Source organism: Rhipicephalus sanguineus, chromosome 1 (genome assembly GCF_013339695.2).
Source record: "Rhipicephalus sanguineus isolate Rsan-2018 chromosome 1, BIME_Rsan_1.4, whole genome shotgun sequence".
NCBI lineage: Eukaryota > Metazoa > Arthropoda > Arachnida > Ixodida > Ixodidae > Rhipicephalus > Rhipicephalus sanguineus.
Window position 1 is genome coordinate 323,386,727 of NC_051176.1, and position 27,817 is coordinate 323,414,543.

Here is a 27,817-nt window from a genome sequence, read left to right on the forward strand (position 1 = left end):
TATTCACTGGGCACAATCGCGGCGTTGCTTTGGTTACTTGTCATGGCGTGTTGTGCAGCGGCGGCGGCATGTGCGTCTCCGTAGGTCTTGTACCGAACCGTGGCTGACTGGAGGAGCGACAGCCTCCATTCTTTGGGCCGCATTGGTAGTTCCCCCGGCTGTTGTTGTAGCCATGGGGTCTGAACAAAAGTGTGTAGAACGAGTGTGCATCTATGCAGTGTGCTACGGATGAAGGATTTGCAATGCTCAGCGAAATTGTGCCAAGTGCTACAGAAAAGACTTTTTTTTTTTTTAAGCCTTTTGAAGATTTTGACGTCCAGCGTTGCCGCCTGCCTTCGGGTCAGTGTGTGGTTGACAAGAGAGCGGCGATCGAGCAATTCGGAGAAGGCGCGGAGCGGGGAAAGGCACTCCGGAGAAGCCGCCGTCGCCGCGCGGCGGCTTTCTGCCACTTCGCACTTCACAAGTACACGAGAGGACCCTCTTTGCACATTTGAATGAGAATTTCCGAGTACAAAACGTATCATACGACCGCACTTTTCCGCGGTGCTGAACGTTGCTGCCGAATAATCGTATTTTCCAGGAACGTATCAACTGGAACGTATTACACACAGCTGTATTGGGTTATGTTTAATTTTCGCGACTGCGAGCGTAGGAGCCGGGAAATCGTATTAAGCGGGAACGTATCAACGAGGTTCTACTAATCCTGATTGAAGCATAGAATAAAAATCATGGCTCGAGCCTGAATCAAACCCAGGTAATCTGCATGGCAGTCAAGTATTCTACCACAGGCACAGGCCAGCGCTTCGAAGTGCTTAGGAAGAAGACCCTATACATAGTGTTCATGGAACGTCACTTCCGCCGCTGTCGCCCTCTACCGCCATCCCTGGGTACCTGCTGTAGTTCACGTGTTGCAGCGCGGGGTGTTGAGGGGTTGTCAGTTGTTGCTGTGCGCAATGTTGAAAATCAAGCAGTGCGGTTTTTCGTTGTCGTACTTCGACGAGCTCATCGGACCACGAAAACGTCGACTGTTCGCTCGATACAACACTATAGAATCAAGATGTGTGACACGTCAATCCGTACCGGATCAGCAGAGATTCCACCGCAGACTATGGCTTGTTGCCCACCACGACCTACGTGGGCATATTACCTCGTTTATTTCGCTACAAATTATGTGGACCAAAAACAAGTGAAAGCCCAAAGTCCCTCGAGGCCCACAATATTTTACGAGTAGATGAGTAATGCGAAGCAGCTCCCATCGAAAACGAGTCGTCATGCAGAGCTAGGAAAATTTACAGGAGATGCGTCCCACGCCACCAAAGTAGTTCATGCAGCGCAAAATCGAGACTTCCCAAGTGTTTTAAACAGTGATGATGCTGAGGCTCTTTGATCAGCATTCGTGGAAACAGCCGAGTGCGAGGTAGAGACTTCGCGTGGTACCTACCAGTAATGCCTGCCACTTTTTCCGTCTGGTATGTTTTTGCGACTTTTTTTTTTACCTTTTAGTTCACTTTCGTTGTTGCGCACTAATGTACAGTGGAGCCCCTCAGAATGATGGAGACCGTTTCAGGGAATTAACCAACGGTGAAAAAGAACAGAGACTTTACCTGACCTCCCCCCCCGAACCGATCAGAATGTTAACCTAGGTGACTTATTTGCACTATACTTCAAACCGCCAGTGAATGAAGTTTGTTTGTTTCACATCCGTTTTCACAGTTTGTTTCAGTGCAACCCCCAAACCCCCGCGATTGCCATCACGATTTCAACAACCTCCCTTACACACTCACTGTGCATGCAGTGGTTGTGGCGAAGTTTGTAGGTAATCACGGTGAGCTATCTCAGTTTACAGGTAAGTGCCTGCATAGCGCTTACCCGTAATAATGTTACGCCTGAAGACGCGAATATTATCGAGGTTCTTCAAGTCATTTCTATTAATCCATGCCAGCCAAACAAGCGCAGTGCTTTTCGGAAAGTCGCAATGTGCGTTCACAATGTCGGGTAATAACTTTCGGCAAAAAAAAGAAAAACACACCGACACTTTGCTCCCGTTTGTGGGCTGCAAAATTGACTTGCTTCACCAGCAGGTAACACAAGCTTGCATCGTGAGACTGAACTGAGCGCGCGCAAGCATGAGGAGGCAACACGGCAGCGGTCGGTGACAGCGTCAGGGTGGCGCATTCCGGAAGTGACGAACGGGGCACTGCATGACGCACGTGCACACTATGTGTACAAGTGTCATGTAGGGGAAACGCCAATTCTGGTTGCAGCGTTGGCTATCCACCTTCATAACAATTTAATAAGGATAGTCTCCGTAAGCTAGTCAAGCACTGCTGGAATACGTCGCCCACTGCTACTTATGATCTGCACATCATCGAACCATAGCGTGCACTTCGTTGCGATAAAACTGACATCACTGTAACGCGAGGGCCGTTACGTCAGACCATGAGCTACCCATTACACGCCAGTGTAGCCGATGTGCCTGGCAAGCCCACGATATGCGCACAACTACTAAATTTTAACCCAACGATGTCAATCCACAGCGTAATGTTTGACTCAAACCGAAATACCCGGCACAGCCTACCACTCGCCGACTGCTTCGCATGAAATCGATTCCCACACTGCATGGGATCGGTCAGAATTTTTTATTCTGTTTATGTTTTCATATGAATATTGGGTGATACAAATATTTCAAGTGGCCCTATGAAATTAATTTTACCGAGATTTCACTGTATACAATGGCACAGCTAACACAACACATTCACTTGCTGGTTGATTGACCTGAGCAGTCAACATGTACATGAGTGACATTTTGTGCAAGAGCGAACTGCACCGGCATATCAGCCACTGCATTATGTGAAAAACCATCCTCTGAAAAGGAAAACTTACCGACATCTGGCACAGACAAAGCATTTTTGGTGATAGGTGTTTCCCAGAGCTGTCACCACTTCTCCTTCAACAAACTGGCCACAGCCTGCACACTTAGTGCCAAACATTTTCTGGTAGTCTCCAGTGCAGTAGTATTTGCCATCTCTGAAGAAGAACCCTCCCTGGGCCAATGAGCTGGTACACACTGCAGGAAAGAGAAAGGGCACCTTTAATAACATGGAGCACCAATCCTGTAATGAAACAGTGACAATTACAGCCCCTAAAAGCACACCCTAAACTTGGAGAAATGACTCAGCCTAAGTCAAAAATACACATCACTGAAAAACAGCAAAGACTTTCTATGCTCATGATGCTCCACTAAAATATGTAGGGATGCTGTTAACACGCACTATGGGAATCGGCGTAATGCAAAGCAGAGAGCAAAGAGCTGCATACATCGCCTCGTTTGTCTTTGAGGCAAATGAAGTCATTCATGTCATGACATCTAGTTCACTGTTCATCATACACCTAGTTCACAATGTTCGCCATACAGAAATGTCTTGTCCATTCAATTAAACTGCCGCAGAGCACCGCGAGGCTATTCATGCAAATCATGCTGTACATGACATGCGTGTCAGGACCTGTCACATATTCATCATACACTCTTGTCACGCCATACCAATTTTGGTATATATGAAGTTAACAAAACGGCCGCAAGTGCACGAAGACAGTGGCATGTAAATCATGCCGTTAAGACATGCATGTCAAGATTTTCATGTTATGAGCTGTCATTTACGTTTTTCATACAGTCATGTTATGCCATACCAATTTTGGTATATATACATCCCATTAACGAAACGGCCAGGAGAGCACGAAGTCATAGGCAGATGGACGGACAGACAGACACGCTGAAAGTCACAGAAGTTCGCTAAGATAATAATAATAATTGCTGGGGTTTAACGTCCCAAAATCACAATACGATTATGAGGGACGCCGTAGTGGAGGGCTCCGGTAACTCACCACCAGGGGTTCTTTAACGAGCACCTAAATATAAGTATATGGGCCTTGAGCATTTTCGTCTCCATCGAAAACGAGGCCGCCGAAGTCGGGATTCGATCCCGCGACCTTCGGGTCAGCAGTCGAGCACCATAACCACTAGACCACCGTGGCGGGTGAAGTTCGCTAAGAAATGCATTTAAAAATGAGAATGCAGAGAAATGCCTCCTCAAGGCCTTTGTGTCTCAAAGCCGGGAGGCAAGTGCCTTCTAATGTAACTACCGCAGCAGCAGCCTCTGTTAAGAAGCCGCGCTACAGATGGCCTGGGAAAAAGAATGCCAAAAGTATTTCATTTTTAAAAAGGCGAGCAATGATCAAGTTTAAAAAGGGGTTCCCTGGCTATGGATGGGTAAAGTGCAACCTGCTGCCTGCAAGGCCACAGAAGAAGCCTTCCAGTTCAGGATATTTTAAGAGGATGTGGAGAACCGGAAGTGGCCTGCCACATCACCACCAGCCAAAAGGTGTGCTGCGTGTGTGTCCTACACGGAGCCGTCAAAGTGTTACATCTGTACGGCATGTTTTCGATGTGGGCGGCCAGTCACCGAGGTAAAGCTGGATTATCTGTAATTTATCATGTACTTGGTCCCACAACAGCCCTCAGCTTTTTTTTTTGAGGACGGGCTTCAAATCCGTTACGGTGACAACCATAGATGACTTGGGAACATTTACATGTGTTGATGTGGCAAGCTCATCAGCCAGTATGTTTCCCTCGATGTCACTGTGCCCTGGCACCCAGCATGCTGCTTCGATGTGTATACATGGTGCACAGGAGTGAGTATAGCGAGACAATGACAGGAGTTCTATACTTTCAAAACGTATTTACGACGCTTAACGAATCCTTGTAAGACTGCATTTATTATTCCCCATTGTGGCTTGCTGCCGCTAGTATTGTGTAAGCCTCTGCTGTGAAAATGCAGAGAAAACGCTGGCATCTGAAAAAGATGGGCCAACAGCTGCGCAACACACGCCAGCATGAGACTTGGATGCATCTGTGCAAAATTCAGGACAGGTGTGCAGCTCACGGAATCTGAATGTGTAGAGGGGCATGCTTTGTGACATCTAGGAAAGATGCATGGCCGGGCCTGTAAAGTTGGAACCATTAAGCGGCGGACACCTGCTTCCTCAGCCCCGCAGCGAGAAGGGCTCTTTAACTGTCGGTCGGTTATAAAAGAGCTGGCGACTGAACAAGTCATTTACAGCAGAATATGTGGGATGATCAGTGCTCGCGTTCCCTTTTGAAAAATACACACAAGATAGGTATGATACATGGATATGAAGCGACCACTCGTCTGATTCCACGTAGAGGCTTTCCACAGGCCTAGTTCTGACGGCACCAGTAGAAAGTCAAAAAGTCGAATGCCTAAATGGTGGACAGGGTTCAGAGTCGTTGGCGTTGTAGACTGGTAAGCTACCGCACCATAGTCTAGATGGGTGCACATAAGGCTTTCATAGAGGTCAAGACATTTTCTGTCACTGCCCCAGGTTGTGCATAACAGCACCTTTATATTCATGGTCTTCATGGATTTCTCCTGAAGATATCTTATGTGTAGTGCAAAGGTGAGCTTTGTGTCTGAACAGCTACACATTCACCCTGTAACTCATTATGAGTATCGGGGCAGAGCCCTCTCTATAGAGAACAGTACGCAGGTGCTCTTTTGTGGACTGAGACTGAAACCATTCTCGTCTGCCCATTTGTAGACCTTGTCAACAGAGCTGAACCTGTCGCTCGCAAATTGAGAGATTCCAGGATTTAAAACCTACCTGTAAATCATCAACGTATCTACCTGTAATCATCCACGCGTCCCACACATATTATGTGGGATGCACAAATGCAGCAAATTGATTTTTATAAGTGTACAACTCAGGACACCACCCTAGGGTACTCCTGTTTCTTGCAACGGTCATGACAAAACATTTTCCACTCGAACATAGAAAGTGCGGTTGGACAGATAACTTTCGATCACATTTAGCATATTACCACGTATACCTAAGTGTGAGAGGTCTCTCAATATCCCAAACCTTCATGCAGTATTGTATGCCTTCTCCATGTCAAGGAACGCAAATAGGAAAAACTGCTTATCAACAGAAGATTCACGGATTTTTGCCTCAATGCATATGAGATGGTTGGTGGTGGACCAACCCTCTCGGAACCCGCACTGGTATGGGTCAAGGAGTTTGATTCCAGGAAATGTAGTAGCCTGTGGTTTATCATCTTTTCAAATAGTTTGCCGAGGCAGCTGGTCAGGGCCAGTAACTTGAAACAGAGGATGGATTTTTCCCCAGTTTCAGGATAGGTATAACAATGGCCTCTTTCGAAGCAGAGGGAATATCGCCCCAAGTCCATACAGCGTTGTAGAGGCAAAGGAGAGTCTTTTGTGTTTCACATGCTGGGTGTTTCAGCATTTGGTATATAACACGATCAGAGACTGGGGCAGATTTGCTGCAGCAGTTTAGCAGTGCCAGCAGCTCAGCTAAGTGGAATGGTTCATTGTATGCCTCGTTTTTTGCACATTTTCTTTCTAGTTTCTGTCTTTCTATTCTTGCTTTCTATTGTTTGAATGTATCGAAATAATGCGATGAGCTGGACACATGTTCAAATTGTGCGCCCAGGAAGTTTGCTTGGTCTTCCGAGGCTGTTGCCTTCTGTGTCTACTAAAGGAAGTGGATGCGTTTGTCGGACCTCTTACCCTATTTACCCTGTTCCAGACATTAGCCTCATCTGTGTTATGAGTTGATACCTGACAGAAACTTCTGCTAGCTCTTTCTTCTAGCCTGTCGGCACGTTCTCCTGCCTTGGGACTTTATCTGTTTAAAATTGATAAGATTCTCTGCAGTGGGGGAATCGCGCAGTAACCCCCACGCTTTGTTTTGCTTCTTAAGAGTGTTCAGACAATCACCGTTTCACCATAGGACACGACGTTTGCAGGCAACACCACTTCATTGAGGAATACATTTCGAAGCAGCAGCATCAATAATAAAAGCAGAGGAATACTGAACAGCAGCACCAATTTCTCAGGAAGACATTTTCTCCCAATCCACTGCATCAACCTTCCACCGAGGAGCCTGTGGTGGAGATTTGTTTCCTTTCAGCGTACTTAGTAGTATGGGAAAGTGGTAGCTCCCACAGAGGTTTTTAAATAACATCCCAGTTGATACATTGCTAAGATCTATTTAGGAATAACTTTTGTTTGCAAGGCTAAAAAACGTAGGTTCCTTCCGATTCAGTAAGCATGCACCAGTACAAAACAAACTGCTCAATCAAAAGGCTTCGTGCATAGCCCCACAAAGGGCTGTGAACATTAAAATCACCGATATAAGGTTCCGGTAATTGATCCATTAAAGACTGAAATTCATGTTTGTGTAGCCGATAATAAGGGGAGATGTACAGTGATGGAAACAAGTTGTGGCACTGTTTGTGGCACTCTTCAAGAGAACAGCACGGATGGCCACTGCTTCCAGCGGCGTTTGTATCTGCAAATCTTGATACGCTATGCTTTTAGCTATGATGGCAACACCGCCAGATTATGTGATAGCTTCATCACAGTCTTTACGAAAGATGACAAGGTGTGTAAGGCAGTTTGTATGTTTTGCATTCAGATGGGTTTCTGCACACACAGCACTTTTGGTGAGTGTACGTGTAGAAGATCTTGAATATTGTCCAGGCTTCTGAGAAGACCTCTGACATTCCATTGTATAATTTGTGTATCCATTTTGTGTGTAAATTAGTGGTGCGTGTACTGAAAGAACTGTTGCCTTAAGGGATATAGGGCCCTTTCCAGGCCTTTTGATGCGGGCTTTTTCTTTTTACAGCGAAAGCTGTTATGAGATCACAACAAGGGCTGTTTTTCGCGCCGTAGTAGTCCGCCGCCGCCGCTGGTGTCCGTAACCACTATCGCTCAAAATAAGAAAAAAAAAACGAAATAAGAAAAAATTTCCAGGATGGAACAAGGTTCGAACCTGGGCCCTCTGCGTGTGAGCCCAGTGTTCTACCTCTGAGCCATGCCGGTGTTTGAAACTGCTTTGCAAAAAGATCCTATACAGGCTTCATGTCGGGAACGAACCACATTAGCATATGCAATATAGCGTGGTAGAAGAGTAAAATAAGCACCAAGCGTCGCACAACGCGAATTCTGTAACCAGGCGTCACACAATGCGAATTGCGCAACGAGTGGGTTGTCGAATGCTTCGAACCTATTACAAAAGGCTCTGCCATAATTCTTCATTGTCATCAGCCACAGCATCAACAAAGTGCACATAATGCCTTACAGGTGTTTAGCAGCTAGCACGGTTCTGCACAGAATGACGAAAAATTGCATAGTGGCTGCTTCCTTACTTCACAAAAATTATGGTTTATAGCGTAGTGGGTTCCTCGCAACTGCACTTCTATTGGTTGCCAAGGAAGCCCATAAGGCTCCTACGATCCATTTCCTCAGGGTCTCAAAGTTAATTCCCTCTCTCTATGTCTATCTCACGTTAGCTTATGTAATAAAGCGTGGTGGGAGAGTGACATCACGACCGGGCGTCACTAACTTAATGTAACTAGTGGGTCCGTTAAAGCTTCCAACCCATTACAAAAGGCTCTGCCATAATTCTTCATCGTCATCAGCCACAGCATCAACAAAGTGCACATAATGCCCTACAAGTGTTTAGCAGCTAGCAAGGTTCTGCCCAGAATGACGAAAAATTGCATAGTGGCTGCTTCCTTACTTCACAAAAATTATGGTTTATAGCGTAGTGGGTTCCTCGCAAGTGCACTTCTGTTGGTTGCCAAGGAAGCCCATAAGGCTCCCACGATCCATTTCCTCAGGGTCTCAAAGTTAATTCCCTCTCTCTATAAGCGTGGTGGGAGAGTGACATCACGACCGGGCGTCACTAACATTAAGTAACTAGTGGGTCCGTTAAAGCTTCCAACCGATTTCAAAAGGCTCAGTCATAACTCTTCATCGTCATCAGCCGTCGCATCAAGAAACTGCTCATAACGCCTTACAGATGGTACAGTCGAGCCCGACTATATCAAACCTGTTTATATCAAATTATCCCGTACATCGAACAATTTCTAAACACGGTAAATTTACATTGAGAATATATAGCAAAAGTTACTGTTACATCGAACGAAAATAGCAACGACAACCAATATATCAAACTCCATGTGCCTCAAAAGTGCCCCAGCAAGTTGGCTTTCCCACGCGGTGGCGGGGAAGACTGCCGGCGCCACCCTAGAAAAAGTGGTTTAGACCCGGTTGTACACGGGCGAACACCCCCCTGCAAGAAATGATCCTGGCCCGCTCGCAGCGCTTACAGCCAATCAGAGGCCGTCGTGCTTTCTCAGAGGCGCGGATAAAGTGAGCTAGAAGAGGGTAATGGGCTTGCTGGGGTCCCCTGCTTGACGCCGGGTATGTCACATGTGTGGTGGCGCCACCAGCGACTTAAATGTAGGGCACTGCCTGGCGGAGGCGTTTGTGCGCAACTGAAGTCATGCTTTTTTGTGCGCTGTTATCATATGCACTGGACGGAAATGCACGCGTATTTCGGCAGTGTAAACGGTGATGCTGATGTCACTGAGACAATAAAAAATAAAGAAAGAAAACTAGCGCGAGCTAGGTGCGTTGGCCTACATGTGCGTGTAAGGCATGGTAACCATCTAGAACACTGTAGCATGGTGTATGCAGCTCTGCTGTTAGCTAGTTATCTGATGTTAAATGAAACACACCGAAGACCGCCAGTACTCGTGCGAGTAAAGCTGCAGAAAACATTTTTTTCTGAAACTCTGTCACCGTAACTCGCGCGAACGCGCGATTAAACTGCATGCAGAACTCGATGCATGCAAGGGATGCTGCGCAAATTTGAGATGCATATAAATTGCTCTTACGAGTGATAAGCAGCGATGGCGAACTTTTCAAAGCTTACGCGTTTTGCGGCTATCAGTTGTAAACTGTATTCTTTGCATTTCTTGGGCACCACTTTCGCCACGCACGCCTTTTACGAGCGTGTGAAATTACTGCCGATGCTGACCTTGACACACACTCGGGAGTTTATCACGAGCTCTTAATGTTATACATTCCACAGCATTTAAAAACTTGCAGCCTGCTCATTCTTTCTGCAGATCTCCAGTACCTTGCTCTGTAATTTGGCTATTTCTGCACTGAATATTCCTATGCAAAGACTGTAAAAATCCACAGATAAGAAAAACAGAAAGCCACTCTCCTCAAGTACTGGGCACAAGTACATGAACATTTATTCATCATATATTGGGCACAGTTGCTTGAACAGTATCGGCAGTGGTACGAGAACATACCTTCTCGCCTTGAACGCTTCCCGAGCGCTTTCTCTTTCGGGTCGGTCATTCTCGTGGTGTCTTCTTTGTCAAATGCAACGCCTCTCTCGTAGGCAAGGTTCAAAACGAAGTTCACACACGGCAGATGTGTCGTCCAGTGCTTTGTCCGCTCGATGCAAATTCCTTTCCCAGGGCTTCCTCATTCTTCCTCAGGGCTGTATATTCGGAACGCCTAACAAAGACGGCTTCGTGCTGCCCTTCACGTGGACGTAACCTGTCCGACAGCCTGGCGCAAAACAGTGGTTTTGCGCCGTGGAAGCATTTTAACCTCGTGAGACGGTCACTGCTTGTCAGGCCACATCGCTGTTCGCAGAATAACCTAGCAGATTGAGGATGCAAAGCGCGAAGAGTACTTCTCGAAAAAACAACACTTGCGCACACCGACCGCCACTCTAAACAGGCAGCAACTGCCCCAGCGCCAACGCTTACTACATTTGATGCGGCGGTGGCGCCGCGGCGCGGAGGCGCGCTGAAGCACGTTTTTGTGACATTGGCGGCGTCACCGCAATGCATAGCGCCGGCTGGCGAGTGAGCCCACTACCCTATTCTAGCTCACTTTAGCGCGGAGGCGGTAGAAGTGAGCGCCATTTTTTCTTTCTTTATGCTTGTGTGCCTGCTGCTGCCCATTTTCCTCGAGTCCTCATTCAGCCTGGTCCGTGCTGGTGGTGTTGCCTGTTGGTGCTCTGTGATCTTTATTGGCACGCTGTCGTCATGGCTTGTGCAAAGAGGCAGAATTTGCCGTACGCCGCGAAACTCGAAATCATAAATCGGGTCTAGCGCGGTGAAAAGTCCGACGTCGCCGCCGCGTACAAAATTCCAAGGAGCACTTTGAGTACTATACTGAAGAACAAGGCAGACATCAGGGCCAAGTCGGACAAAAGGCCAGGTGCCCATGGCGCACGACGTGTGCGCACTGCTGTGTACGAAGATGTTGAAGCGGCCGTTTACAAATGGTTTGTGGACGTTCGGTCGCGAAACATCCCGGAGTCCGGCCCTATGATCGAGCAGAAAGCCAAGGACCTTGCTTTCCTGCTTGGCAGGAAAGATTTCCAAGGCGGTTCAGGCTGGCTCCAACGGTGCAAAGAACGGCACGACATCGTTGGCAAAGCTGTTACAGGTGAAAGCAGAGCGGCGGACCTGGACAGCGTAGACAAATGGCTCGAGGAAAACTGGCGAGATATCACAGCAAGATATCAAGCCCAAGATATCTTCAATGCGGATGAAACCGCTCTATTTTGTCAAATGTTGCCAAACAAGACACTTGCATGTCGTGGCGACAAGACTTGCGGCGGCAAGGCTAACAAAGCTCGTGTGTCCGTGCTGTTGGCAGCTAATTTAGACGGATCGAAAAAGCTTCGACCTCTGGTTGTCGGGAAAAGCACGGCACCGCAGTGTTTTCGAAATGCGCTGTCGCTTCCAGTTACCTACCGAGCAAACTCAAAAGCGTGGATGACCGGGGAGCTTTTCGGCAGGTGGCTATCGTCGTGGAATGATGATTTGGTAGGCGAAAATCGCAAGGTGTGCCTGCTCGTGGACAATTGTTCATCGCACCACTGCAGTACGACCTTCAGCAACATCGAGCTGCGTTTTTTGCCCCCAAACACTACGTCTGTACTGCAACAACTGGATCAAGGCGTTATACGCGCACTGAAAGCCGGCTATCGGAAGCGCCTGGTGGAGAGGCTGCTGCAGAACCTTCGTGTCGGCAGGGAGCTTAAGATCGACTTGCTCGGAGCTCTTTCTATGTTGAGTAGATCGTGGGCAGATGTCACGAAGGAGACGATCCAGAAATGCTTTAGGCATGCCGGCTTCCGCATGCCTGGTGATGACACCCCAAATTCCGATGACAGCACTGAAGACACCGCAGGTGTTTCCGCCGAAGTTTGGAGCGAGCTGGCAGAGTTCCCGGGAGCTATCGACGGATCGACATTCGACGAGTTCGTCAGTGCGGACGATGATGTCGCCATCATGGGTGAGCTACAAGATGAGGACTACGTTGCAGACGTCGTGCCGACCACGAGCCAAAGCGACAGCAATAAGGAAATTGACGATGGCCCATTGCCTACATCCTCCGAAGTGATTAGTGCACTTGCATTAGTCCAGCGCTATTGCGTGAATGTGCAAGGTTGCGGCCTCAGCTGCTCCGACTCGTTGGACAACGTGGAGGCGTGCGTGCTGTCGCAGGCAGCGGAGTCGTTGACACAGAAGAAAATCCAGGACTATTTTGTTCCAAAGTAGGGCACGCAAGTAAGCCACCATATTAATAAAGTACTTTTCTTATTGTTATGTGCCTTTGTGTCAAAATCTTATAGCGGGCCTATATCGAATTATGCCATATATCGAACTAATAAACGTTTTTTGGCGAGTTCGATATACCCAGGTTCGACTGGACCTCGCTTCTCCGCAGAATGACGAGTAATTTCGTGGTGGGTGCTTCTTAACTTTACAAAAATTATGATTTGTGGCGTAGTGGGTACGTTGGTAGTGAGTTTATAACGAGCTCTAGAAATGCCGTTCTTCGAGCTTTCGCTGTGGCTGTGCTGTGCTTTCCGAGCAGGCCTGGCGTTTTTTTGGTGCGCTCCAATGAGCTGCGTCGTTCCTTCGGTGTCTGAGACGACGGTAAGCATGGCGTTGTGTCCATCCCCTCAGCAGAGGTGCTGGATGCCCGCTCGCGGGTTACGCACACAAGTGTGGGAGTTTTAGAGCTTTCTGTTTGAGCAAAAGGCCCTGGGCCTGCATGCCTTTTGGTGGCGAAGCAGCACGGGCTGCTTCTGTTGAGGGGCCGGATGGCAGTGCCGCCCGTCCAGTGTGTGCGGTGCGTGTGACCACCGGGAACCTTTGTGGCACTGCCGCCTTCCGTGCCACATCCGCGAACGAAGGACCCTGCGCAATCCTTAAGTGAAATGTTCAGTGTTATTGCATGAAGGACAACCGCGGGAATACGCCGGGTGCTCACCATGACAGTTTGCATAGTGGGGAGTTTCAACACAGTTGTCTACAGGGTGATCATGCAAACTGCACTTCGCACAGGTTTTACGGCCGCGGCAGCTCCGAGAGCTGTGACTGAAACGCTGCAACTTAAAGCAACACCACGGGTTGGGGATATAGGGTCTGACGTTCAACTTCAAGTAACCTGTTTCAAGATATTCCGGTAGGGTGCTTGTGCAAAATGTAACAATCAGATGTTTCGTCAGGATTTCTTTGTCATCATGCCTGATTTTTATTTGCTGTACGTGTGTTATATACTGTTCATTCCAGCCCTCGAGGAGCACACTTTCAGTCAAGTCAAGCAAGTCTTAGTCAGACACTACACCTTGGGAGCTTTTGCGGGAATGGTGCGGTGTAACAGAGACAGGGGGGCTTCCAAAAAAGGCAAGTTTTGAGGGGTTTTTGTACTGGGTCTTACTTCGTACTTCAAGAAGATCCCCACTAGCCATTCTTGTAGCCTGATAACCTTGACCAAGTGTATGGGTGAGGCATTTTGATACAACGAAAGCAGAGATCATTCTTGCATTCTTTTCAAGTGTTTTGCAGTGAATCACGTGGAAACGTGGGAAATCTTCTTTCTGTTTTTGAAGAACATTCATGGTTTCTTCGGTGTGTCCTCTCTTTGTGAGAGGACAATCGTGCAGTCGAGAGATGAAATGGAGGACATAAATTATGCATAAATTAGGTTCAGCGGCCATGCAGCCGCCCACCATGGAGCCCAACATGGGGACACAACAGCACTTAGATTTATCTAAGGCACACAAACTCCAGGAGAAACGCAGCCACTGAAACCAAATATAATGAGCCTAAAAGAGGGCACATACACAAGGTTAACACTTGCCGTCAGGAGAATTGGAAGTAAAAGGTTGAGAGAAGAGGGCAGGAGAGATTTAAAGTGAAAGTGAAAGACGAAGATGTGGGAAGAGAGACAGCAAAAGGCGACTGCCGATTTCCCCTGGGTGGGTCAGCCCAGGGCTGCCGTCTACATGAAGCCTGGGCCAAAGGGGTGTGTTGGCCTCTGCCGGGGGGCCTTAAAGGTCCAAGCACCCGGCGCTGGCTCAACCCCCAGGATCCCCTTTCTCCGGACAAGGCGAGGCTTAGGAGGGGGTCGAACCACGGACCCTTTGGCTCGGGTCCGGGGTGGCGCCGCTCACCAAACGCCCGCTCGCGCAGACGCCCCTGCGGGGGCTGTAGAACTTTATGTATTTAAAAAGAGCTCACAAAACATGCAATATCCGGGCAAATGTATGATTGAAAGTCACTAAAAATTGTCGCCGTTTGCCCAGAAGGGCAAAGCATTGATAGACGTATCACTAATGCACTTGGTTTTATGCTCACAGTTCTATGGACAGTGTAAATTGCAGTATAAACATCAGCTTACTCACTAAACGGCTGTGTAACATGCCTACGGATAGAACAGAGTTCACTTGATCACTGCACTGGGATGAGGGGCATCGGCAACACAAAACACACATGCTGTCCTTTGCTTCAATATTTAAAGGGGCCAACCAACACTTTTCCAGGTAGATCACCAAATTCAGCATATTGCGAACCCCATTTTTATGCAACGCAAATGCTGAGAAAAAAAAACGTTCATGAGTAGCCAGAATAACATTTAAAATGCAGCATTCGGCAATGATTTGACACTACCGATAAGAAAGGCACCTTACCTCGCAAAGAACACTGTTTTTTGTCGAAACAAAGTTTGTTCGGCCGATGTTGTGTGGCCACTGCTTCTTGCGCACGCCATCACGCTTACCTCGCAGTAACATAAAAAGTGCAGAACCATTTGTAGGCTGGTTTTTGCAGTTATAGGCTCAACAGCGCGGCATAGCGCCAGCACACAGCGCAAAAGAAACAAAGCAAGCGAAACAGAAAAATACCACCAAAAGGCAAGATCCACGCATCTCTAAGGGCAACCGCGAAGGAGAACAATCGTCGCGCAGAAAAAGCGGCGGAGAACGGGCAAGGACGTGCACACGGCGGCGAGTACAATGAATAGCGGTACTTTCACAAGATCAAGGGGCTTTACTGGGACAACGCGAGCGCAAGAGTCCGAGAGTGGCTTGCGTTCTGCGCATGCGCCCTGGCGGCTCGCAAATTGCTTGGGTCCTCAGCTCTTTGGGTCCCCAATTCCAAAACTCCCTAGAGTTTCGCCGGAGTTGGGATGTTGCTATCGCATTCACTCCTTCGCCCCTGCAGCGAAACTGTGACTGTTTTGTTCAGACAACTCGAAAATAGCCTTTTTTTTGGCTGCGTATTGGGACGGTTACTGGTGCTAGACACGCATGGAACAGAGGAACCCATCACGTTAGCAGCCACAGAAAGTGAGTGGAACAGAGACGTGCTAATCGCCAAACTCCTGCGCGATGGCTTCCCGCTGCGCAAGAACGGTCTTAGGCGCCATTGTAACGGTGGCGAAATTATACTGTGGCTCTACCCCTTGGGAGGGAGCACCCTGCCGCGCGCAGCGTGACCGCCCCTTGTCAAAGTCCCTCCACTTGCAAGAAGCATCATGCAACACAGTTTGTCTTGCAAGACCAAAGTGATCTACGAGGTACCTATGTCCTGCGGAGGGCTTTACGTTGAGCAGGCGGGCCGCTGCATCAACGATCATCTGCGAGAACACAAGAACAACCTCAAGGCCCGTACTGGAAGCAATTTGGCTATTTATTGTGCTGACTGTGGCTGCAGTCCTAATTTTGATCAGACGCACATCTTGCGCAAATATCATGAGAGCCGCACCCGGGAAATCTACAAAGCACTCGCAATTCATTTCATTGGGCCATCATGTGTCAGCGCACCATCGATCGCACTAACCGACAAGGAAATAAGTATCTCCGCACGTGATCATTGCACAGTCATGGACTAGTTGGGACGCATGCGTTGACCTCTTCGCCGCCCCCCCTCCCTCTTTCGTTTATTTCCGTTTCCCAAGAAGCGTATATATTTGTGCACATATGAGGGTCATTCCATGCCAACTGTCCCAACCTTGGAGCTAGACCATCTGCGATTTGCTAGAAAAAAATTCAGGACTATCTATCTAAAGAGATGTGTTCCACCAAGATATCTCTTGCGAAAAAAAATTTTTCAGTAGCGTAATGCTCATGTGAAGTTTTTTGAGAAGCTCGAAACTATGACACGGAAAATAATTTATTAAAGATTTCGTTCTTTCGGAATTAGGCCGGGACAAATTTTTTTCTGCAGAACTATGATAGACTTTACACTTAAAAAATGTTTTGTCAATTTTGATGCTACCGTGATTTTTATATGGGCTTAATTATAGGTCTACTCGATTCAAGAAAAGTACACGGCACCACATACAAAAAGGTGCAGCCAGTGCTGATACTTGGTGCAGCAGGTGTCGTAGGTGTCTCGGCACCCGTTTCGGGGTGCAAATGCAACGCATCAGCAGCGCCACCGCTTAAGTCTCAATCGAATGTTGAGGTGCAGGCCTGTCGTCTGCTGTTGGGCTGGTCACGGATAGCACGCGCAGGCAAGTGGTCGTGAGTATTGTGCGTCCACGAATTTGCACCCGATTTGTCAGCATGGAGGAACTCCACATTGCCATGGAATTAGCTGAATCCGACAGCGAAGACGAGGAACTCGACTCAGTGTTGTGTCCAATCGGTGCCCAACTGATCCGCAGCGATCGTAACCGAACACCTAGGTGCTACGAGGAAGTTGTGGCACGTTATTTTGACTACAAGTTCAAGCGCCTTTTTCGGCTGTCCAGAGACACGTTTGAGACACTCGCAGTGATTCCACTCCTGCGCCAACTGCGCCAAAGTGCGCCAAATTGTATTTACTGCGCCAGCCTGATAATATCGACGAAAATTGCGCCAAACTGCGCCAAAGTCTCGGGTTTTGGAGCGTCTGTCACCGGCAATCGCACCGCCGGCGCGTCAGAACATGTCCAGCTTGATCTTGGAGCTGCCAAAGTCACAACCACGGACCAAGACTTATTGCGCTGAATAAATAGCGCTCGCGCGTGCATCCCGAGTAAGTCACGATGCCATGCACGGTGCCGACGCAGCTTCTGTTCTGCAAGTCGGCTCGACAGCAAAACACGGTCTCCACAGAGGCTCGTGACGTCTATAGGCCTATCGGTAGCGAGAAAGTGCGACGGCGATTCATCGCCGAATGTCGTCTGTTCCAGAAACACTGCTGATAGCTCGTTTCAAGCGTCGCACGGCACGTAAGGAAAGCCATGTTCAGTAATAACTACACGCGTGCCGCTAAAATGTCTGTCACTTCTGTTTCTGGACATCGCGGAATGAAATCGGGGATATGGAACAATATCGATTCTAAAAAGACAGGGCGTGTAAACAAGGACACAAGAAAGAAGTCAGGACACCACAAACGCCGACTAACAACGGCGTTTGTGGTGTCCTGACTTTTTTCTTGTGTCCTTGTTTGCACGCCCTGTCTTTTTAGAATGAATACTTACCAACTAGCTCAGCTCTCTGTTATTCTAAACAATATCGAATTTTCCTTGCTTCGCGTTTATGGAAGAGCACGCGAACGGTGGAAACGCGTTGACACTTCTCAGGTATACTTTATCTATGGATCTTAATCCAGAAGAGCTCTTTCGTAATTTCTTCCACAACACATCCGAAGTTTGTAATCACTCTGCGGTAAATACCCCCTAAAAGGCCCTGCCCTTTTGAGCTCGCGTGCTAGGGTTCCAATTCGAAGTTTTTACTAGCTCTTTTTTAAAATGTCATCTCATTAATAAAAGCATATCTCCTGGTCGGAGCAGCCGCAAATGGGCAGCTGTCAGTAGCGGGCCCATCGCTGACGGCCTACAGTGAAGTGGCTACGCCATGTTACACGTCCGCCCCTCGCTTTCCAGGGTCACTAGCGGACGGATAAAAAAGAACTCACAGTTTCGCTTAAGGGCGAAGCAATGAATGCGATACCAACAAATTGTATTGTTAAGCGAAGTAAGGCTAGCAGCTAGATCGCTTGGATCCGATCTCGCGTAACTCAACAAAACGCTGGTTTAAGGGAATATGGCCGCTCCAGGAAGCGAAGTGTTTTCGTGCACTGAGTTCTCTAAACGCGTAGTAAGCGTTGAAAGCACAGCAAGTTTACAAGCCGTCTCCTGATGCCTCGAGATAGCACGCGCGCAAGCGACTGCGCCTTTCGAACGATGCGGTCCCCTTCCCCCCCCCCCCCCCGCTCCCCTGGCGTCCCTTCATGCTCCTTACGAAAGACGGGCGGGGCGTTTCCTCTATGTTTGATGAGCAATCCACGGCAGGCCCGCACGCGGGAAGATGTTATCTCATGCACTCTCCGTGCGACGGAGACAGACGGCCGGCTAGTTTAATCTCCGCTTGAGCCGCGTTCGTCGCCAGCGCTCGCGAGCTTTTACCCGCGGCTAGAATGCGCGTGGTGATGTTATTAATTTGGACTTTATACGGAAAATTACGGCAACGGCGACGGCAAAAATCCGCCGAGAGTGCCCATATAATCGCTATCACAATAAAAATGAAAAAAAAAAATTTGAGGAGCCATTTAACTATGTGAAGTGGATGATAAGCGAAGCTGTTTCGCGCATGGCACAGAGGTGACATGGTGGAGGACAGTTTGGTATGTAAGGCCAGGTTGTTAACGGCCAGGCTGTTAACGTTCAATACGCAATATTAATGGGAAAGCCTTAGAGGCTTTATCAAACACGAAAATTGACCGTCGGCGGCGTCAATCGATTGATGCAAAAAATAATCATCATGTGATGGTGTCATCATCACGTCATAGATCGTCAAAACTTGTGACGTTATCATGGCGTCATATATTGTGATGTCACGTGATGACGTCATCGCAGGACATCGTCGCTTTACACTGCTTCCGTGATCGGTGCGCCGATCATGGAGCTAGCGCAAAACCAGGTGAGGTGCAGAAAGCTTGCAGAGAGGATCAGCCCGGCGATCGAGAAGAAAAATAAAGTGGCTTTCGCCTTGGAGTCTTCTTAGGGGAATGCATTAGGGATAGTGTGGCTCTTTGCCATTGAGGCGCTGCAGTACATCACGGCGTTTGTCTACCACGTCTGCTGATAACCACATATATGTATTTAGAGTGTTATTTCATAAAGTGCAATTTTATTGATCCGGTATTCTGTTTATTTGCTAGTGTCGAAAATAGTCGACGAAGAGGTTAATCCAGAACACTCAACTGCATGAGTCCTTATTTTTTCATTAGCCAGTGAAGTATGGAGCTCTCCTGAGATGATTTTTTCCACGAGATTTGCAATGAGTCGAAGTATTTCTAGGCTTCATAAGAGCCCCATAATAATTATTAAGGTGCTTGAATGTTAATGCAATATGCTTCTGTAGTGTACCCCAGGATGTAAAATTTGCTGCTCCAGAGTGCTCCCAGATGTAAAATTATCTGCTCCAAAGTGCTCCAAGATTACAATTTTTCTGCTCCAAAGTGCTCCAAAACGGAAATTTTGCTGCTCCGAAAATTGCTCCAAATCAGAAGTCCTCGGTAGCATCACTGCACTCGTCAGGCGCTTCAAGTTGTCGTCCTTTTTTCCAAGGGGAGGACGCCCTCAAATCGCAGCGGAGAAAACATGCCTGATTGCTCTCAGCTACGTGGGTACACAGAACAGCATGTACCGAATCGCCGACATGTTTGATGTCTCCGAGTCATCTGTGTCATTGTGTCTGAAAAGGGTTCTCGAGTTTCTATTCAGCATAAGTGAGGAAGTCATTGCTTGGCCCAGCGATCAAGAGTGGGCGAATGTCAAAGCAGGCTTTGCTGCTAGGAGCGACGGTAAAGGACCGATGAACACCATTGGGTGTGTTGATGGTTGCCACATAGAGATTCCTCACCAAAATGAATCTCCGGCATCCTATTACAACACAAAAAAGTTTCCTTCAATCATCCTTCCGAGGAATCTGCGATGCTAACTGCCGCTTCACTGACATTTTTGTTGGTTATCCTGGCAGCGCACACGACGCACGTGTGCTGAAAGAGAGCCCCTTCTACAGTGCTGCAGAACTGAAGTGCGCTGGCGATTACTTGCTAGGGGACGCAGCGTACCCGCTCCTTCCATGGCTAATGCCTCCCTACAAGGACAACAGGGCTACGTTTGAGCGCTACAAGCGAAAGTTCAATAAGAGGCTCAGCCAGCAGCGTGTAGCCATAGAACATGCCTTTGGTATTCTGAAGCAGCGCTTCAGACGGTTATATCTTGTGGATGCAGACACTATCGATCAGTGTTGCCTCATTGTCACAGGAGCATGTGTGCTACACAACCTATGTAGCAGCAGCCGTGACACGTTAGCCAACTGCGAGGATTTACCCAGGGAAGACGACATTGAAAATGAAAACGATGGAGCCATCACAAGCACTGCAGCTATTAGAACTATGTGTGAACTCCGACGAAAGAACATTGCTGAAACGCAGTGTTGAGACTTCTAATTGACTGTTTCGCATGCTTATGTGAGTTGCTATGCAAGAATGTTGCCGACACACAGAGCTGATACCTCGGATTGAGTGTTTTGTATGTTTGTGTAAACTCCTACACAAGAACATTGTAAACACGCAGTGTTGAGACTTGAAATCTGGTGTTTCGCATGCGTTGCAGCTCTCACTTTCACATTTCTATGCAATTTGTATGAATGCCATGAAACGAGATTGCATGAGAACAAGACATTTATTTTTTTGCCTCGTATGCACTCACAAAGCGCTCAAACAGGGCCATTTTCTCCGCATGACGAGCAGCCCTGTTTTTTTCAATTTCATCCAGCTTCCGCAGCAGCTGGACCAAAGGCGGGCCTTTTGACCTACGCTGTTGCACTTCAGGTGTGCCCTTGATTCCTGGCTGACTGGGGCAGTGGAGACTGTAGCCTCTGGTTCCCTGCAACAGATGTATTGTAGTGGAGCCTTCCTTTGATGATCACACTTACTTTTCCAGCCTGTCTTCTCGAACCATTTTACGTCCCTGCGTGTAAGTCACAGTCAGACTTACATGGTGTTGCTTTTCCATGAGGTCCGACATCTCCCTAAAAATTAAATGCGAATGGCATCACAACATTAGTATGTGTTCGGCAAGGCCCCTTCTGCCTCCACTGCCGCTCGCGCTATGTGAAGGAAATGAAGTGTAGGAGAAAATGGATGCTTGCGAGGATGAGAACTGTTGAACAGGGAATGTCGCTTGAGCCGAAGTTACGACAAGAAGAAAGACAAGTCCTCTCGTGAAAACTCGGGCTCCAACAACATTCTTTCTTAATTTTTTCTTTTTTTTTTTGTAAAGGCAGTAGAAAGGCGAGAAATCAGATAGTTGAGTTTATTCTATCCGTAACAGGCAAACGGTGCAAGAGAGGATCCCTAGGCTGATACATGCAAATGAAGTAGTGCTACATACGAACAAATTATGCCCAATCCACATGACTTGTGGAAACCGTAACCACATCCTACAGCGGTACAATGACCTATTTACAGTTCCCGTAACATGAATGACAAAGATAACTGGAGCCTGAAGCTCCAGTTATCTTGCTAGTTGCTAGTTGTGTATGCTCAGACTTTTCTAATGCTTTAGCATAGTGTGCATTTAGGTGACTGGTTACATGCAGTAGAAAGAAATGAGAGACAGAGAGATGCATGAGTGCTGGCTAACGGAATTTAATTTGCACTCGCTCTGCCATTTTATGGACAGAAATTTGGGCTTTCTAAAAAACTTTTAGAACTCTAGCTATTTTGTAACGTATAGGTTGTCTCACAAGATAACTTTTATCGGGGCACATTGGGGTTAACCTTAGGACATTTTTGTGGTGCATAAACTTTTTCAGCAAGGGAGAAGATTAACTCGATGAAGAGGAAATGCTGACTGGAGTGAAAAGAAAATAAAGCCACTTGTGGGAAGTGCGATGCACTGGGCAAGTGTTTTTTTTTTTTTCGATGCACTAGTATCACACGATATAAGTTAGGCGTTATCAGAACTATGCACCGAGAAAGAAAATAAAATTAGCACAGTGAAAACTTACTCTTTGAACCTGCACTCCGCAGTTCCGCTGCCGGACTTTTTGTTGTTTTCGCGGGCTCTCTTGTATGCTCTCTCGAGAGATTTCCATTTATTTGTCACCTGTACAACACTCAATGAGCACTCAAATTCCTCATTTACGGCATCTGTTAGGTACAAAAAGAGCTGCTTTTTGTTCCTGTGTGCAAAAAAAAAAAGTACACAAATTAATCCACACGTACTCGTCACCAACGTGCACGTCGCTGCCTTACCTCAGTCCTCCCTTCTTGCCGATATTGCCGAAATTCTCTTTGTATTTTTGGATCAAAAACCTCGTCCGTCGGCCGCTCCATAGCACTTCTTCGGAGTCGTCGCAACGTGCGCGACTCTGAGGGAGCACGGCAGCTGTTGGAGTGGACGCCTGCGTTGTCGGGATGGCGCATTTTTGCGGCGTTGTAGGCGTAGCGGCAGTAGCGGGCGTAGCACGCCCGTTTGTCGGGTCAGCGGTGGTAAGGCCGGTAAGGCGACCCGACGCACACACCACCCGCAATGTTCTCCCATCTGAAAAAAAAAAAAAGACAAAGGGTAACGACGCAATGTCGCGGTCGTGCATGTGAGCGGACAACTTCTCAAGCATACTATCACTTCTATAAATTTACCTGCTGTTGCGTAGAGTTCGGCGTCGCCGTCTAGCATTATGACCCCAAGCTCGTCCACAATCGGGTAGATTTCTGTGGAGACACCATCGATTTCTGCAACCACCGACATTTTGGTCGTCTGCAAGTGCTGTCTGCCAGGCACGCGAGGGGATTTGTGTGCGAGGCTGCACCTGCACCAAAATGCTGCACCCTCTCGCTGGAAGGTGCAAGGGTTCGCGGCACCGCGGCAGCACCTTACCTACACCCTGCACAATCGAGGACTGTGGTGCAGGGGGCGCCGCTGTACCTTGGGGAATCGAGGAGCGAGGTGCAGCGCACCGTGAAAAGGTGCAGAAGGTGCAGAGAACCTAGGCTGAATCGAATAGACCTTATGAGAAATATGGTCTATGTTGGGACTTTTTTTCTGGAAACATTAAATTTAGTGAAAAGGAAAATTTTCCGTTAGAAGATGGTCATGAAGTTGTACAATGTGCGAAAAATAGTTTTAGCCGCATATAGAGCGAAATAGTGCGTACTTTCAATTTGCAATGACGTACACGACATGCAAGCAATCGCTGCGTCGCAAGGACTCGCGCTCGAGGTCTGTTAGGTCTTCCAGACTCGTTTGTGCACTACACGACAAATCATGGGAGCGTCTGCTAGCTGACGCACGTGGTTTGTTGTAAGCATGGTAACAACACCGTCAAAAAAAGGGGTAGCAATGTACTGTGTGAAGGCCACCATGAGGTGACATTTCCGGTATGTCTTTATAAGACGCGCGCGGTGATTGGAACCGGTCTTTGACGTCAGCGGGAGAGTGAAATGCAAAAAAAACGTTTCTCATCGTCGTCTGCTTGAGTTTTGAACTTTGAGGACTAATAACTTCACTTTTCGTGCACCAATTTGCATAAATTCTTTTTGCGTTCGTCTCGGCATTCATAACTATACGCATTTGCAGTGCTAAATAAGGCAGTCGCAAAAGTGTCGCAGGGCCCCTTGAAGTTCCTGTGATGATTTATACACACTGAATGCTGTAAAAACGGTTAAGACATGAGTACTGACAGCTACTCTTGAACACTTCTTCATTAATAAGCATATGCTTGAAATATCAAAAGTATAATGTCTTATGCATGGAACACCAGTACGAACGAGTAGCATTTTTAAGGCGCTATTGAAAGAAAATGCTCACGTTCATCGAGTTTCCCAACGATGATCGTCACAAAACAGGAAATACAAATTCGTGATCTCAAATGGGTAGGTTTAACCGCAAACAAAACAAACATACCTTCGCCTGTGCACCCATGGCTCGCTGCAGGAGATTGAGTGCACGCTTCTATGAAAAAACTTCAACAATTACATGAAAACAGCTTCTGAAATGGCAGGCACAACTGCTACGTGTCGCAGACTGATGAGCATCCGTTCCTCAATATGTAAACCGCTCTCAGGATATCCACCATTCATTTGCACACATTTGCCACCCTTGCATTGACATGGTAGAATCACGTCTGCTAGGGCGTCTGCTCTAAGCACGTCTTCCTTTTTCGTCTGCTACATGTTTATAGCCGAGGAAACGTTCGCTTGAACGGGATTGTGTTGGTAAACATTGCAGCATATCCACCAGCCTACACGAGCGATGCTTTTCATGACGACGGCGTATTTCCCTATTACTAAATCCTATCGCAGGTAACGGCCTATTGAACACAACAGTGTCGCTTGACTGAGGTGCGTGAGAACGCTATGCCCGCTGTCAGCGGACATTGACATCCAATGAAATGCACTCTAGTAGTCTCCGCGTTTCTAATGCTGGCTAATAAATCACTTCAAAGAACACGTAGAAAAGCCGACTCTGTTGCCTAGATGTACGCCTATCAGCGCAGGAAGGCTCACACCCACGCAAGTCGTAGTTACTGTTCAAACGCTTTCCTGCGAGGACAAAATGTGTGCAAGGGCAGACACAAGTGGGAGTGAACTTCAAAAATTTTTTTCTTGCTTAAAACAAAAAGTAATTTGATAAAACTTTCTCATTTTGTAGGGAGGGCACGTTGCTAATAAATGCACTATTTGGAGCATTTTTACTAGGACCACCTCAATGTTCAATTTACGACTGAACATTGGCCAAAACTAACTTTTTTGAAGGTTTGCCGCCGGCTGTATGCACTATTTCGCTCTATATGCGGCTAAAACTACCGTATTTACTCGAATCTAGGCCGGCCCCGATTCTAAGCCAACCCCCGAAATTCGCAAGACCAGGAAAGTAAAAAAAACATATTCATTGTACTCGAATCTAAGCCGACCCCCCCCCCACTTTCGCACATCGTTTTTTCGAAAAAAACATCGGCTTAGATTCGAGTAAATACGGTATTTTTCGCGTATTGTACAACTTTATGACCATCTTCTAACGTAAAATTTTCCTTTTCACTAAATGCAATGTTTCCAGAAAAAAAGTCCCAACATAGACCATAGTTCTCATAATTAAGCCCATATAAAAAAAAAACACAGTAGCACCAAAATTGACGAAACATTTTTTAAGTGTAAAGTCGATCATTGTTCTGCAGAAAAAAATTTGTCCCGGCCTAATTCCGAAAGAACGAAATTTTTAATAAATTATTTTCTGTGTCATAGTTTCGAGCTTCTCAAAAACTTCACATGAACATTACGCTACTGAAAAATCTTTTCGCAAAAAATATATTGGTGGAAGACTTCTCTCTTCAGATAGATAGTCCTCAATTTTTTTCAAGCAAATTGCAGGTGGTCGAGCGCCAAGGTTAGGACAGTTGGCATGGAATGACCCATGAAATAAACGCTCATGTTGTTAGCAGCGCCAAGTTCTGTCAGTCTCTCTTGTCTCGTGTGTCTGCGCTGTTCCCTGCTATGACACTAATGTTTCGTTTCCTGCACAGTTTGTTCTTTTCCCGAGCAGTGGCGATTATTAACAGCAACTCAAAGGTAGCGGTTTGCTTGGTTTGTTCGCAAAGATGGCAGACAACCCGGTAGCAAGACCTTTTCGGAAATGTTGGACGATTCTGCTGCATCCACAAGCGATTTTTCTGCCTCAACAGTATATGGTGAAGATTTCGCGACATCACCTTCAGCCTGCAGAGAGTGCTCTTCAGCCCTAGAAGGGTACTCAGCCGTGAGCTCGGAGTAGTGTTGCGCAGTGAGGCGATATGTGTCACAAGAAAAATTGCCATTTCGGGCATCTGTTTTAACACCATAGGGTTAAAGAGCACGTTTTGCAGAAAGTTTCGGGGTCGTCGGCGGCGGCAGCAGCGGCTTTGGTTGTAAGCGAAAATCAGCGTTGTCCGTGAGCAAAAATTCGAGGTAGATGCAAACAAAGAAGTAATAAAAAATCTTCCATTCGAGTAGGACCGAGAATTCGAACCTGCGACCCCTAGCTACATGGCACTATGCGTTTAGACGCTCGGCCACCACGCATACATTCTCTAGAATACTAACACCGAGCTATTTGTGCAAACCATTTAGCATTGGTGGTACATACACCTCGGAGGTTCTTCAGCGGCTTGACTATAACCCACAAGATGGCACAAAGGGCCCACGGGCGCACTTTTAAACAGCATCGCCCCGCCTTGTGGCCGTGTTTCGTCAGGCCGCATCTATGGATATTTGAGCCGGAGGTCATCCCCCTTTTGGCTTTCCTTGCGGCATGGTTTAGGTCTTCACCGAGAGGCGAAGCCAGGCTAGCGATTGCGATACGAACATGGTACGATTATGCTATTGCATTCTACTCTTGAAAGCGAAGCCCAAGCATCCTCCAAGTTTGTCACAGTGGAAGTAAAAACAGGATTTGTGTTAACAAAAATGAGTATGCGCGGTTGCAAATCCCTTAGAAGCAGTTTTATTCTGAGGATGATGGTTCTTAGGAAATAGTCACAGCCACAGAGATGGTGAATTTCATTTGCCAGCTGATATATTTGGGCATCGTCGAGCTTCCACAACTACACGTCCCCAAACAAGTACATTCACATGAAGTCCTACCGATTGACAAAGCGGAGAATACGCAAGAAATGCTACCAAGACAAGCAACTTGACTACCTACCAGACAAATGCCACTTTTAAAGCCTGCTTTACCCAGTGGCACACCAACCTTAGAAAAATTATTTTTTTTTTACATCTTAGCGCTTTCAGACATGGTTTCACCTATTTCGAAAGGGTCAGACATAGTAAGATGACTTTTCTGTAGCTTCCATGTTTGGAATATTTTTATTGTGTGCAGGAAAGCCATACTTTAGGACGTTTTGGTGCAGTATTCAGTGCTACCTTTTGGTATCTGAATTTTTGCTGTGCTGCTATTTAGCATAATTTGCTAGAATACCTATGGCTCAATAGCATATTTATTTTTCTTCTTAATTATATCCATTGTATTACTGTGCTTGGAAAATTTGTAGAGGGAAAAAATGTAACCGTGTAACCAAGGGACCTCAAGCTGACCTGAGCTAGCGGGCCGCAGGCATGAAATTTAGTCCCACAAGGGCCGAGACAGTGAAGACAGCGGGAGCAGGGGGCACAGCCATCTTCGGAAGATGCCCAGAGAGAAGATACATTTAAACAAAACACTCTTCCATTTTCACATAGTGGAAGGGCTCTGAAATGTTCTTATTAGCAAACTTTCTATGGCTGGCCATTACCTCTGTAATATTTCCATGGTTCGTCAATCGCTTATGACCAACTCTGGAGAGGAAAGAGAAATAGTCTTAGAACAAATGAATAAGGTCCAGGAGGCCTTGTTTCTGTGCAGGCCGCAAGATTGGGCCGACATCAACGGACAGAGGTACAGGCGGCAGGCAGTCATCTTACATGTTCCAACAGTCATGCATTTTGTGCCCACTTAAGAGAGTGCTAAGGATCCAGTGAACCTTAGCACCCAATTTAGAAGTCTGACCACTGCTGTGGTCAGATGCTCTGCAGCCAAGATACTAAGGTTGGCTACCGGCTTGATGAAAAATGGTTAAA

The 27,817-nt window shown here is 47.2% G+C and overlaps 2 protein-coding genes across 3 annotated transcripts in view; both read right to left on the bottom strand.

The window, feature by feature from the left end:
- Positions 1-27,817, bottom strand: part of LOC119379499 (actin-binding LIM protein 3) — a 618,577-nt gene that overhangs the window by 544,082 nt on the left and 46,678 nt on the right. For both annotated transcript variants that reach the window (XM_037648800.2, XM_037648799.2), the window contains exon 3: positions 2,884-3,067. In XM_037648800.2, coding sequence (XP_037504728.1) covers positions 2,884-3,067 — 184 coding nt within the window. The remainder of the gene's footprint in view (positions 1-2,883; positions 3,068-27,817) is intronic.
- LOC125756941 (uncharacterized) lies at positions 20,899-23,219 on the bottom strand. Its single transcript, XM_049412004.1, has 5 exons — positions 22,868-23,219; positions 22,481-22,769; positions 22,234-22,407; positions 21,157-21,252; positions 20,899-21,107 (listed from the first exon to the last, which is right to left on the bottom strand). Exons 1-5 carry the CDS (start codon positions 22,974-22,976, stop codon positions 20,927-20,929), a joined length of 849 nt encoding a protein of 282 aa, XP_049267961.1. The 5' UTR covers positions 22,977-23,219; the 3' UTR covers positions 20,899-20,926.

Bases quoted from the DNA above. Each gene is read 5' to 3' on its own strand.
- LOC125756941 (XM_049412004.1), bottom strand. From the start codon at position 22,976: ATGTCGGTGGTTGCAGAAATCGATGGTGTCTCCACAGAAATCTACCCG. The intron at 22,408-22,480 runs GTAAGGCAGCGA...TTTTGCACACAG, and splicing joins GGCAAGAAGGGAGGACTGAG to GAACAAAAAGCAGCTCTTTT. The intron at 21,253-22,233 runs GTAAGTTTTCAC...TTTAATTTTTAG, and splicing joins GCGGAGTGCAGGTTCAAAGA to GGAGATGTCGGACCTCATGG.